Source organism: Leucopleurus acutus (genome assembly GCF_964270905.1).
Source record: "Leucopleurus acutus genome assembly, chromosome: 4".
NCBI classification, from domain to species: Eukaryota; Metazoa; Chordata; class Mammalia; order Artiodactyla; family Delphinidae; genus Leucopleurus; species Leucopleurus acutus.
In genome coordinates, this window is record NC_139146.1 from 9,516,884 (window position 1) to 9,531,810 (window position 14,927).

The 14,927-nt window shown below is 33.9% G+C and overlaps 1 protein-coding gene across 1 annotated transcript; it reads left to right on the forward strand.

The window, feature by feature from the left end:
• Positions 1-349: 349 nt before the first annotated feature.
• LOC309960766 (small ribosomal subunit protein eS28-like) lies at positions 350-14,349 on the forward strand (the record flags this gene model as incomplete). The annotated part of the gene is made up of 2 exons (XM_082837691.1): positions 350-451; positions 14,149-14,349. The coding sequence occupies 2 exons, from the start codon at positions 350-352 to the stop codon at positions 14,347-14,349; spliced, it is 303 nt and encodes a 100-aa protein (XP_082693817.1).
• Between the last annotated feature and the right edge of the window lie 578 nt (positions 14,350-14,927).

The following is a 14,927-nucleotide window of genomic DNA, read 5'->3' on the forward strand; positions in this document are numbered from 1 at the left end:
GGTATAGAAATATTTATCTCCTCAAAATGTGCACTCTCCCACCCTGGTACAATATTTAACATTCTTATCTCAGCATTAAATAATTCATGTGGAATCTCACATAATTAAAGGGTTGTGATGATAACATTGATACAAATTGTTGATTTTTATTTAATCATATTGTAAACAATTCAAGATCAAAAGAAAATGAAAACAGTAAAATATGACTTTAGCCATAGCCCCAGCATTATTATTATATCTCTAAATAAGAAAGAGAATGAAAAGGCAGGAAATAAATAGATAAAGAACCCCAAGTATAAAAATTGTGTTTTAATAGTTTGTATAATTGACACCCAGCATAATTAGGTAAATGCGATATAATGTACTGTTTCTTCCACTGTCACCTGTGAAGAATGACCTCAAAGGCACAAGCTCGGTAATTGCTCTAATTACCAGAGATTCTCCAACTCAGGTAGGTTAAAATGAAAAATATAAATTCATCCAATCTCTCTTAGACACCTTCAAATAGTCTGGGTATATTACTGCATTACACGTTGAAACAAAATTTCAACTGGGATGGATTTTTATAATGGTTATGATTCTACTGGTCCAAAGAAATGCCTGGGCTGTTCTTAAACTTTAACCTCAGATTTAGATGATTGCAAAGAATTCTTTTAAGCAGATATTCTTAGTTTATTTTACATTGATATATATATATATATATATATATATATATATACACACACACACACACAGAATATATATGTATATCTTCAAGTTTACAAAATCTGATGAAATCATTTTAAAGAGAGAAAGAATCTTGAAATGTTGTTAATCTTATCTGTTGCCTCAGGAAGACCTATAAATAGAGTCGTTGTTTCTGATTTTTTAATAAAACGAAACTTTTGGAAAAAAGCATATTTTGTAATGTTTTCTGAAAGCTTATTTCAAGGTTTAGCCAACTATGCTGTCAGAAAATTTCAAAATTAATGTAGCAGTTTCACAGCATAGTAAAGTCTGCAGATCTAATCTCCTTCCTCAAGCCCCTTAAATACAGAAGGAGACATTTTATACATCCTGGCACATCCTAAGCATCACTGTGTCAGAAACAACCCCAGGTGAAACTGTAGGGAAACAAATCAGAATTGCATGCAGACTCACTGAAGTCTGCCTACCTCAGGCACCTTCGTTCCTCAAACTTCAATCACAACCCTCAGAAGGTCAGCCTTCACCGTGGAGTCCTTTGTAGACCTTCCATTTCCATGCAGCACCATGTTTGGGATATTTTCAATTTCCTCAAGCAAAACAGACATTTTTTTCTTTTATTTGCAGAACGCTGAGAGCACCATTTTTTTAAATTTGATAATGTAAACTGTGACAGTGTGTTAATGAGGGCTGAACCATTTGTATATTTTAATAATAATTTTCTGGAGATAATTATTTCACCTCGATTCAGAGAAGTGCCTCTAGCGATGGGAATTTCATTCCAGATGTAAACAGAGCAGGGCCCCGTGGCAACCTGGAACTCTCTTTTCTGTCTTCTCTTTCTGTGTTATTTGCACTCTGTGTTTTTAGTTCACGGCTGGAGATAGTAGGCTTGGGGATTGGAAAGGGATCTGATATTACCCAAAGCACTTCCAACTCTGTGGGGAAGTTGCTTACCTTGAATTGGGAACTCGAGCAGTGACCTTTACTTCTTTTCCTGAGCTATGGTTACAATATGAAAGAAACTCAAATTTAAAGCCTAATCTCACCTTTCATTCATTTACCAGTCTCCTTTGTCTCTCTCAAGAGGATGCATGGTCATGCTTTTGGCCAGCTTTGATTCCAAACAGCAAATGATGGTGGAACGAAGGAAGACATGCTTGTTGGCAGAGACTCTGCTTTTAATTCTGTCCCAGACTGTCACATAATTAGAAGCTAGTCAATTTTGTTTTTATATTTAAGAGTTAAAAATAACAAAGATTTATGAATTTAGTGAAAATCGTCATAAGGGAGTTTGGATTCTCATTAAATTCTCTGATACACACAATTTTAGATTTTATAGAGAACATGGCATGAAAATTGTATGCCAGCCTGATCTCTCAGAAAAGATTGACAGTAATCTACATAATAGCAGTGCCAGCTACACAGTATGCTTGTGTTGAAGGGGAAAAGTATCAGGGAAGGAGGTGGGGTTAAGTTCAAAAGGATAGAGCAGAGCAGTAATTAGGACAGCAGCGGTAAGATCACAGGACCATGGACACTTTAGCAAAGGACATAGTTTCTGGAAACCTAACTTACAGGAATGGGAGTAAATCCCACACTGCTGGCGAGAAGACAAGCAGAGCCTATCTAGTCCCTGTCTGTTCTGAAGCTCTATGCACTTCCCCCATGGTTTCAAATTCATGTGTTATTTGGACATTTCCAATTCTCATATTTATATTCCACTAAGTCTAGAAGAAAAGAAAGCATTGGTATTCTAATTTTCTCAGCAAAAGATCTAAAGATCCTTGAGTTATACCCTATACAAACCCAAACCAATCTCTAGGGCCAAGAGATATTGCTAGTCCCACTTTATAGATGAGAAAACTAGTTATGAAAAAGTAATGAGTAAAGTGTTTATGGTTGTAAACAACTATGAAGGCTGTTTTGCATGAGGAAGGGAAAGCTTCCTTCAGGATTAGTATTCAGAAATATTGATACTTTTCTGAAAATTTTAAAATTATTCACTTTTATGTAAATTTTTAATTTCAGCTTAATATTTCAGAGGATAACAATAATAAAAATGCATAATGTTGTTAACAGAATGTAAAGTTCATATGTGCTGTTCCTTTACACCTTTTTTTTTACTGTTGGTTTGACTTTAAAAAATATATTTATTTTTATTTTTTACTAAAGTATAGTTGATATACAGTATTATGTAATTTACAGGTATACCTTATAGTGATTCAAAATTTTTAAAGATTATACTCCATTTATACTTATTATAAAATATTTACTATAATACCCATGTTGTACAAAATACCTTTGTAGCTTATTTAGTAGTCAGTACCTCTTACTCCCCTACCCCTATATTGCCCCTCCCACCTTGCTTCTCCCCACTGGTAACCACTAGTTTGTTGTCTATATCTGTGAGTCAGCTTTGTTTTATTATATTCACTGGTTTGTTGTATTTTTTAGATTTCACATACAAGTAATATCATACAGTATTTGTCTTTCTCTGTCTGACTTATTTCACTTAGCATAATGTCCTCTAAGTCCATCCATGTGGCTGCAAATGCAAAATTTCATCCTTTTTTATGGCTGAATAGTATATATACCATGTCTTTATCCACCCATCTATTGATGGATGCTTAGGTTGCTTCCATATCTTGGCAATTGTAAATAATGCTGCTATGAACACTAGGGTGCTTATATCTTTTAGAATTTGAGTTTTTGTGTCTTCTTCAGATATATACCCAGGAGTGGAATTGCTATGTCCTGTGGTAGTTCTATTTTTAGTTTTTTGAGAAACCTCCATACTGTTTTCCACAGTGGCTGCACCAATTTACATTCCCACCAACAGTGTACAAGGGTTTGCCTTTCTCCACATCATCACTGACATTTGTTATTTGTGTTCTTTTTGATGACAGCCATTCTGACAAGTGTGAGGTGATATCTCATTGCGGTTCTGATTTGCATTTCCCTGATGATTAGCGATGTTGAGCATCTTTTCGTGTTCCTGTTGGCCATCTGCATTTCCTCTTTGGAAAAATGTTTATTCAGTTCTTCTGCCCCTCTTTTAATCAGGTTGTTTGGTTTTTTGATGTTGAGTTCTATGAGCTGTTTATATATGTTGGATGTTAACCCCTTATCAGTCATACCATTTGCAAATATTTTCTCCCATTCAGTAGGTTGTCTTTTCATTTTGTTGATGGTTTCCTTTGATGTGCAAAAGCTTTTAAGTTTAATTAGGTCCCCTTTATTTTTGCTTTTATTTCCTTTGTTTTAGGAGATAGATCAAAAAAACAGTGCTATGATTTATGTCAAAGAATGTTCCATCTATGTTTTCCTCTAGGAGTTTTATAGTGTCTCGTCTTACATTTAGGTCTTTAATCCATTTTGAGTTTATTTTTGTATACGGTGTTAGGTATTCCTTTATACTTTCTTTTTTGTTTTTATTTTCCTCTTATGATCAATGAATAAAATAAAACCATTTTTGGAAGACAGACAAAGTTATAAATACCAACTTTAAACTCACTATGAAGAGACTAAATGTTAGACAATATTTGATTTGAAGGATACATTGCTTTACTCATGATGTCTTGTATGGGGAATCATCTCATCGCTTTAGTTCTTTCTGTCAAAATAAAATAAGAAATGATATGATATTATGTGAGAATCATAATGCTGTACAAACAGTAAGGCATGGAATAAAGATAGAAGATGATATGCTATTAAACATAATTTTTATAATTCTGATGCTGAGGCATAAATGCACGATATCAATGTATGTTAAGAATGCCTGCTAGCATTGTGTTCACATTAATAAGCATTATACACCACTGTGTTCTTTACTCTGACTTTCTAGAATTTAGTTGTATTGCATGTCTAACATATGACATGCATGACCGAAGAAAGACATTCAGTGTGTCTAAAATTAGTGCTGGTGAAACTCATCTCAATATTTATAAAATATATTAAATGAGATACATACATACATAGTATATTTGGGTGGGACTATCTATCAAAACACCTTAATCCTAATAATGTTTGTCATTTATGTAAATTAAGATTTACATTTAATTTTGTTTGTTCTCATTCAGAAATCAGCATATTATATATATATATATATATATACACTATTTTCAGATTTTCACAAACAGCAAGTGTGCTTTATTAAATAGTTTTAATAGTTATTAAAATTGCCTAACTTACAGATGTATCTGTTATATTTCATTTTTTTCTTTTAAAACAAGTACATTACTGGCCAGTTTTAATGCTCCAGTATTTTCTAGCTATGACATATTTGATTGGTAAAAGTAACTTTGGCTCCTGTTTCCCATCTGTATTCTGGTCAAAATCTTTGTTTTACAAAATTTTCCAAAACCAACTGAGTTGGTGAACTTTTCAATATTGTTTCATTTTAGAAACAAATATTTTATTAAACCTACAAATATTTGTTGAGCACCTATTATTCCAGGCATTCTCCTAGTCACTAGGGACAAAGTAATGACAGATAAAACCCCAGCCCTCATATAGCTTACATTTTAGAGAAACAAAAGAATCAATAAACAAACATCAAATTAAATCAATAATATCAATTTATCTACTGGTTATTACCAAGGAGAAAATACAATATGACTTCAGAAAATAAAATAGAGCTTGTGCTATGATGTGGGATAGGGTGTGGCAGAGTGGTTTAGGAAGCGTTTTCCCTTGGCCATGAGAGCTGGAAGGAAGCCATTTCATCCCTTGGTGAGGAGGAAGACAAAAAAGTTTTCATGGGGGCTTCCCTGGTGGCAAAGTGGTTGAGAGTCCGCCTGCCAATGCAGGGGACACCGGTTCGTGCCCTGGTCTGGGAAGATCCCACATGCTGCAGAGTGGCTGGGCTTGTGAGCCATGGCCACTGAGCCTGCACGTCCGGAGCCTGTGCTCTGCAACAGGAGAGGCCACAACAGTGAGAGGCCCACGTACCACACACACACACACACACACACACAAATCCCATGCCAAAAAAGTTTTCATGGAATTAACACCGAGAAATCTGAACATTTTACAGACATTCTAGGATCAAGAGATTTACAAACAATCTATAAACAAAAGAGGAATAACCCTCATTTTCTGGTGAATAATTGATGACTGAAAGAGGTCCATGAGTCATAGAAGTCCAAGCTTTCCATTTTAATGACAGCAAAAATAGGAAGTGGGCTGTGGTACCTAGAATCCTCCAGGACAAGATATGACTGCATTCCTTCTAAATTCTATAAAATGGCTTTTATTCTGTTTCTCTCCTTCACCTGACTTACTTCAAAATGAAAGCTACATAATTTTGTCTTCACTGTTGTTTGTTTTTATGTATCTCTTTTGCTGTATGTCTTGTGTTGGTTAGAATCAGACAAAGCTAATTAAAAATCCCTATTCCAGCTCTGAAAATACTCCACTTATACAGACTACAAGTACAGATTTGCCGTGAGCAGTCCAATTCAAGCCCGCTTTTGGCAAAATTATTAATAATGTTCTTTTCAGTCTCAAACCGTACTCATTTAGACACTAAATTCAATGTCACTCCAGCTATAGAAGATTTCATCCTTACTTTGCTGGAATTATTGATAGAATGTAAATACCCTTCATCTAAATTTATGCAGTTAAGAAAACTGAATTTTTTAAAATAAAGAACAGTTTGTAAGAAATGTAAAAGTATTTACAGTATTAGATTCTTCAAGAATGCAACAATATAAAATCATATCTTTTCTTAAATTCTCTTATTTATCCACTGTTTAAAAGTACCCTGAAGCCACTTTTATTTGAAACTCACAGCTTATTTGTAGTTCTCAAAGCACTTAACATAGTTTTGACAGGTGATTTGCAGTCAATAAATCTTGAGTGAATAAATAAATGTGGAGGAGGTCATTTCTTGAGGAACTTAAATCTAACTTTAAGATATTACCTAAAGTAAATAGTATATAACTATAGGTTTATTAGTTTGCAGACTAAACAATGTAAAAAATAAAAGAAATAGTGACAAAAGGCAAAATGCTACATAGACAAAGTTTTTCTTGTTCCATATAATTTTCTTCATCCTGAAAAAAGCCAAAGAGCTTACATTCTGAGAAATAAGCAGTTGTTCCTAGGCACAGTTGTAACTCACGGTTAGTAAATGGGTTTTTAGTACCCGAACTTCATAAACACAAGCAAGTTGACGGAGAGATTGAGTTAATGAAGATAATTATAATATTATGGCATTAAGGGGACAGTATAATTTAAACAAGACCACTCTAGGAAAGGAGTACAAAAAAGACAAATCAACAAGCAACTGGGAAATCTTTCAGGGGAGGAAAAATAAAATCAAGCAGATGAATGAAAGTATATTAAAAACATGATACGTGCTATGCAGATGTCTTTGACTATTTCAACCCTAGTATAAAAATGAGCTCATGTTAGTCACTGGGCTTTCATCCCTGAGGTATCATATCCGAAAATGACTAGGGCCTGGTGACTGTTCCTCAATATATTTGTATTTTTTATGACTCTGAAAATAACTGGGAAATTAGGAATCTTTCTGGTTTATTGAGGCCAATGACTAAGGGCAAATCTGATTAAACATCATACCCTATTCTCCCCCCGGAACGTCATATACCATAGATTATCATAGAACTTCAAACATAAAGCATGACTATTTTATAACATGAATTTAAACCAATACAAGACTTTTACAATTATTATAATTTGATAAAAGTAAATAACTTTATTTCATTTGAATAATCAAAGTATCACTACAAAATAAGTTTACTAAATATCAAAGATGAGTTACATGTCCATTTAAAATATAACATTTAATTAGAAATTAATGAAATTAATTTCATTCTCAGTACTTATTGTTGGTTCATTTATTTAGTCATTCAGGAAAAAGATCACAGCTAGTAATGGGCGAAGCATAACATTTCACAGCACAGAATCTTATAGTAAAAATAACATCACCTTGATCTAAATATCAGGACTAGTTACTATTTTCTAGCAAAATTATGGAAATTTTCATTCTTATAGTTTGATTTTCTTTGTCATGTTGGATGTTACATAGTTCTTTATTCCCTTTGTGACCCATTGTTATTAAGTACAGATCACCCTGTATTATGTAACTTATGTATCAAACATTCCAGACTTCATCTTCTTTTCCTAAACTTTTTTCTTTTGCTTTCTTCTTCTAATTACATTTCACATTGTTACAGTGTGTGCATAATTGTAAGTTACCTTTCATTATTTTAGAACAAGTTTCTAAGCAATGTTTTGCCAACAAATAAATGATATTAAATATATGATTGTAGAGAACAAGAAAAAAATAATTGGTAAAATGTCTTTCTATATCAGGTTCTTCTTCCTGTGTTTCCTCACACCCTCAGAATCTCAAGGAATAAGACTTGAGATCACAGTTTACATCCTACCTCCCAAAACCTTGCTTTCTTGGTGGAATTCATAAACCTTAGTTGGCTTGATAAGTATAGCTAAAGAAATGTATCTTATGCTAAAACTAAACCTGCTTAATCTTAAGTAGAACATACATTATATGGTTGAGTCTTTTTAAACTATCAAAACAAGTAACAAGAATGGCCCATCTGAAGTAATTGTGCTTTTACTATACTATCAAACAGGGATGCTTTGTGTCAAAGCATTATCAACATATACCTTTTCCTCCCCTTCATCATCTGTCTCTGAATGTTTGGTTTTGAGGAAGACATTGTCATCTTATATTTGTCCACACCAACAATAGATATCAAATGGAGTTAAGTAAACCAAAGTGATAAATATTAAGAAAAAACATGTGATTAGAGAGAAATAGATTTGTATTTTTAAAACTTTCTTCAAAAAATGCCTCTATTAATATAAACAAAAATTAGTTTTTGAGTACATATACATTTCTTACAAAAAAAATTTCTCCCCACAATGTCTGAAATTTGAGTATATTTCTTAGAAATATTGTGTATTCATTAAACAATTTGTTGAGGATCTGCTCTATTGCAGACCAATTTTAGGGGGTTAGGGACTACTATTCTATGCCCACATACTGTGTCTACTTTTTTCTGGCAGAGGCTGACCAACTAGAGTCTAACTCCTCCTAAGGAGTTATGTGTGGCTGAGGAACTAACCTCTTTCATGGCAGGAAATGTGTTCTTGTCTTAACTCACTCCTGAAGTTCACAGAACTAGGCTGAAGGGCTACCAATGGCCAGTGTGAACAAATATTGTCACTGTTCTGAGCACATCCTTCTCAAGACTCTGTTTCAGCAGGTCACTTTGACCCCTCCCCTGAATGGGCCTAGACCACCCTGAAGCTGCAATCTGGGAAGAAAAATCCATGCTTAGTATAGCGTGTCCTCTTGGACTTGCTGGGACATGACGTCAGGTGTCCATTCTGATTTCTTGTTGTCTATAGCATACCAATTATTAAAGTGTTGAAAATAACCCCTGAAAATAATTGTTGCTCAAATATGTGCTATATAATTATCTTAACATAATTATAAATTTGTGTATAAAGCATAAAGCATGCAAATGTAGTTATTATTAAATAAAAATCCTCAAATATTATGTAATCCATCTATAAGGAATCAATTTAATAAGTTATGCCATACAGTGTAGAACTATGCAGCCATTAAAAAGAATGAGAAGAAATATATCTGTATGGGTAAATCAATATGGATAAATCTCTAAGCTTTTTTTATTTCCTATTTTGCCTTCCATATATATTTTTAAATTTTTATTTTATATTGGAGTATAGTTGATTTACAATATTGTGTTAGTTTCAGGTGTACAGCAAAGTGATTCAGTTATACATGTACATATATCTATTCTTTTTCAGATTCTTTTCCCATAAAAGGTTATTACAGAGTATTGAGTAGAGTTCTCTGTGCTATACAGTAGGCCCTTGTTGATTATATAATTTATACTTAGTAGTGTTGGTTAATCCCAACATCCTAATTTATCCTCCCACCCCACCTTTCCCCTTTGGTAACCATAAGTTTGTTTTCTAACTCTATGAGTCTCTTTCTGTTTTATAAATAAGTTCATTTGTATCATTTTTTAGATTCCACCTGTAAGTGATACCATATGATATTTATCTTTGTCTGATTTACTTCACTTAGTATGATAATCTCTAGGTCCATCCGTTTTGCTGCAAATGGTATTATTGCATTCTTTTTTATGGCTGAGTAATATTCCACTGTATATATGTACCACATCTTCTTTCTCCATTCCTCACATCCATCACCTCACATATTTATCTTCTTTTTTTTTTTATGAGAACATTCAAATTCTCCTCTCTTTGCAAATTTCACTTATACAATACAGCATTATCAACTATAGTCACCATGTTATACATTAGCTGCTCCGATCTTATTCATCTTATAGCTAAAAGTCTGTACGCATTTTTTTAAATTAATCTTTATCAGAGTATAGTTGCTTTACAATGTTGTGTTAGTTTCTACTGTACAACAAAATGAATCAGCTATACATATACGTATATCCCCTCTTTGTTGGATTTCCTTCCCATTTAGGTCACAGCAGTGCATTAAGTAAAATTCCCTGTACTATACAATATGTTCTCATTCGTTATCACTTTTATACATAGTATCAATAGTGTATATATGTCAACCCCAATATCCCAATTCCTCCCAACCCCACTTTCCCCCTTGGTATCCATACCTTTGTTCTCTATGTCTGTGTCTAATTCTGTTTTGCAGATAAGATCATCTATACCATTTTTCTAGATTCCACATATATGTGTTAATATACAATATATGTTTTTCTCTTTCTGACTTACTTCACCCTGTATGACACTCTCTAGGTCCATCCACATCTCTATAAATGACCCACTTTCGTTCATTTTTATGGCTGAGTAATATTCCATTGTGTATATGTACCACACCTTCTTTATCCATTCATCCATCGATGGACATTTAGGTAGCTCCATGTCTTGGCTATTGTAAATAGTGCTGCAATGAACACTAAAACTATTTTTAGTTTTCTAAGAAACCTCCATACTGTTCTCCATAGTGGCTGTATCAATTTACATTCCCAACAGTACAAGAGGGTTCTCTTTTCTCCACACCCTCTCCAGCATTTATTGTTTGTAGACTTTTTGATGACAGCCATTCTGACTGCCGTGAGGTGATAACTCATTGTAGTGTTGATTTGCATTTCTCTAATAATTAGTGATGTTGAGCATCTTTTCATGGGCTTTTTGGCCATCTGTACATCTTCTTTGGAGAAATGTCTATTTAGATCTTCTGCCCATTTTTTTGATTGGGTTGTGTTTTTTTTGATATTGAGCTGCATGAGCTGTTTGTATGTTTTGGAGATTAATTCCTAGTCGATTTCATCATTTGCAAATATTTTCTCCCATTCTGAGGATTATCTTTTTTGTTGTTGTTTATGGTTTCCTTTGCTGTTCAAAAGCTTTAAGTTTAATTTGGTCCCATTTGTTTATTTTTGTTTTTATTTTAATTACTATAGGAGGGAGGATTCAAAAAGATATATTGCTGCAATTTATGGCAATATACAGATTCAATGTGATCTTTATCAAATTGCCAGTGGCATTTTTTGTGGTTCTAAAACAAAAATCTTAAAATTTGTTTGGAAACACAAAAACCTCGAATAACCAAAGCAATCTGGAGAAAGAAAAACAAAGCTGGAAGAATCAAGTGCCCTGACTTCAGACTATACTATAAAGCTCCAGTAATCAAAACAGTATGGTACTTGTACAAATACAGACTTATGCATCAATGGAACAAGATAGAAAGCCCAGAGGGGAAAAAAAACCCACACACACCTATGGTCAATTAATCAATGACAAAGAAGGCAAGAATATACAATGGAGAAAAAACAGTCTCTTCAATAAGTGGTGCTGGGAAAACTGGACAGCTGCATGTAAAAGAATGAGTCTAGGATATTCTCTTACATCATACACAAAATTAAACTCAAAATGGATTAAAGACCTAAATATAAGACTGGATCCTATAAAACTCTTAGAGGAAAACATAGGAAGAACCCTCCTCAAAAATTTTTAAAGCACCCTTCTTGTAAAATATTGTTACTTTGTAATTAGAAAGATGTCAGCTTGAAGGTTCAAAATACATTCCATGTTTGAACAGGTTTCATTGCTTTTGGAAAAGGTGTGATAATCATAAAATAGAGACAAAAATAAATTTTGCTTTAAACTAAAACTTGCAGACTAACCTCATCACTGTCATTTCCAAAGCTGTATTAAATAAGATTACTGGCTAATTATATATGCCCGTACAAAGTGTCCTAACAAGAGTTTACACAAATATTACACTCTATTGAAAAATCAGTTTCCTACTCTTCATCTTGCACACTGTTTCACTAATAATATTCCTACTCTAATAGAGTTTACAGTCTATTGTAGGGAGAGGCATAATGCTAAATGATTACACAAACACGTGTACAGTTTCAACTGTGGCGTGATTTACAAAACAGGTACATAGCACACTGAAGTCCTATTAACAGGAAAGTTGGCCTAGTCAAGAAACTCAGCAAAGTCTCCCATGAGGAAGTAAAGTTTAGCTGAGATATAAAAGTTAATAAGAAGAGTGGAAAAGAAAAATGAAAAGAAATTCAGAGGAGGCAGTGGCTTTTGCATGGACTTGTGGGGAGCAGAACATGTAGGAAACGGGCTGAAGGAAGCCCACGGCTGGAGCATTTGACTCATGGCAAGATTTAGCAGTGGGGGGCACTGAAAGGCAGGTACTGGACAGCTGAGACAAGTACCTGTAGGCCACATTAAAGTCTATTTCTTGCCTGCAGTTAGTCTCCATAAAGTTAAAGTGTAGAGAGGATTTATTGATAAAGCATTTAAAGTGCTTCTCAAACGGGCATGTGCATCACAATCACCTTTGGTCTGTTTAAACATAAACTGTGGAGAATTAGCCCTGAATTTTATAATTCAGGCCTGAGAATTTGCATTTTTAAAAAGTTCTTGGTGATATACATGCTGCTGATCTGGTGAGAACACTTTGAGAATCACCAAAACTCAAAAATAACTGAAGAACTGTAGTATCCCACTTATCTACTGCTACATAACAAACCCTTAAAAACTTAGTGACCTAAAACAATTTTTTAATAAGATCTTACGGCTCTGTGGGTTGATAAACTTGGCTGGGTTGCTTCCTCTTGAGGGCAGCGGGAAGAATCTGTTCTCTGCTTCTGGTAGTTTTTGGCAATCTTTGGAGTCCCTTGGCTTGTAGATCTCTGCTTTCATTCTTCCAGTGTGTATCTTTCCTTCAAATTTCCCCATTTTAAAAGGACACTAGTCATATGAGATTAGAACCCACCCTAATGATCACATTTTAACTTAATTATCTCTGTAAAGATCTTATCTCCAAATAAAGACACATTCTGAGATACTGGGGGTTAAAACATTAACATTTGAACTGGGGGGTGGAAAACATAATTCAACCCATAATATAAGAGTAGCCCTGATTCAAAGGGAGGGACTCTAGGAGGATGTGGATACTGGCAGTTTGGGTTCATTTATTGGGCTGGATTTGCATATTATTTCCATATTTCCTTATTTTGAGAAAATACCAGGTAACAGGGAAGTACGGAAGAAACTGCCAATTTTTTAAAAATACAGATAGTAAATGCTTCCACTATTCCTGTATTAACCTCACTCATTCATTCATTCTTCTTTTCATAGTCAAGTAATATTTACTGCCAAGAATAGTCAAATGCCAGGTGACTAACACAGCAAAAGGCTGTTTTGTTTCTACATTGAAAGGAAAAATATGAACTTTAATCTTTAAAAAATTCACCACTGGCATTATCAACTATTAAAATTGAAATAAATAGAGGACAGAATTTATTGCTTTTAATTGTGTACAATTATGGTTAAAATATCTTCTTTCCCAATTGGTTCTCAAATATCATGTCCTCCTATAGTTTTACTTCAGATGCAGGTGCAAAATTATTGTTAGAATGATAAATAAATTAGGAAAAATATCCTCTTATCCTTTACAAGACTTCAATGTCACAGTTTTCATGATGTAGTAAAATTCGGGAATATGTTACTACAATAAATTTTTACTCTCAATCACTTGAAACTTTTTTAAAAAGAGACATTCCAACTCAAAACTCAAAACTTTTACTTGTACAAAAGAGGTTTTAAAATATATATTTAATTTAGTTGTGGTGCATATGAATTTAATCATTTTCTTTAAGGAAAGAAATAGAAGAAACATAATCCTCCAACTCATATTACTGAAAATAATTTTATTTTTTGCTCTTATTTTTGTTAACATGATTTAATTCAATGTATTAGAGAACTATACACTGATGACTTACAATATAAAATTCTTGTGCTAGAAACTGGTGCTCTAACACTGAACAAAATAGGTATATCGTCCCTTCTTGGAGTAGATTTTCAATTGGGAAGGCACATATCAAAAAGCTAGCCTAGCTCTCCACCCACCGCTGCCAGGCCATCACAGACACGAGCTGTGTGCAACCCATCATCGCCAGGGTCACCAAGGTGCTGCGCAGGACAGGTTTGCAGGGACAGTGCACACAGGTGCACATAGAATTCATGAAGGACAGGAGCCACTCACTGATGGGAAACGTGAAAGGCCCCATGCGCGAGGGCAACGTGCTCACCCTGCTGGTGTCAGAGCCAGAGGCTTAGAGGCTGCGCGGAACATGTGACTGTGTCCTGGATGTTTGCGTCGACCACTTGGCCCATGAGGATGATCTGCTGTTAATAAATGATGATCTGCTGTTATATTGTATGTTAAAAAAACAAAAAGCTGACTTATTACAAATACGAGAATTTATTAAAATGTATCTGTTTCAAAAAATGATAATTTAATCTGAAAATTAAAACAAAAAGGATATAAATGAGGAAAGATGGGTTATGTTGTGGTGTTTAGGGAGAGCTTTCCAGAGAGAATTGATAGCATATGTAAACATTCAGATATGACATAATCTTCAATATAATATGTCTTTATTATTGATCAGAAATGTGTTGAAATTAATAGATTTTTTTAATTTATGAGATTTTTTAGATTGATGAGTCCTTTTTATGAGTCCTTTATAGGACCTCTGAAATCTGCATCAAAAGTTCCTTCTGCTACTTAATGCAAGTGAAATATAAATTTGAAAAATAATTCATTTACTCATATAGGCACAAAGTTTACAGGAGTATTTATGAATTCTCACTATTTTTCTAAAAAACTATTCTTCACTACACTTTTTATCTGGGGT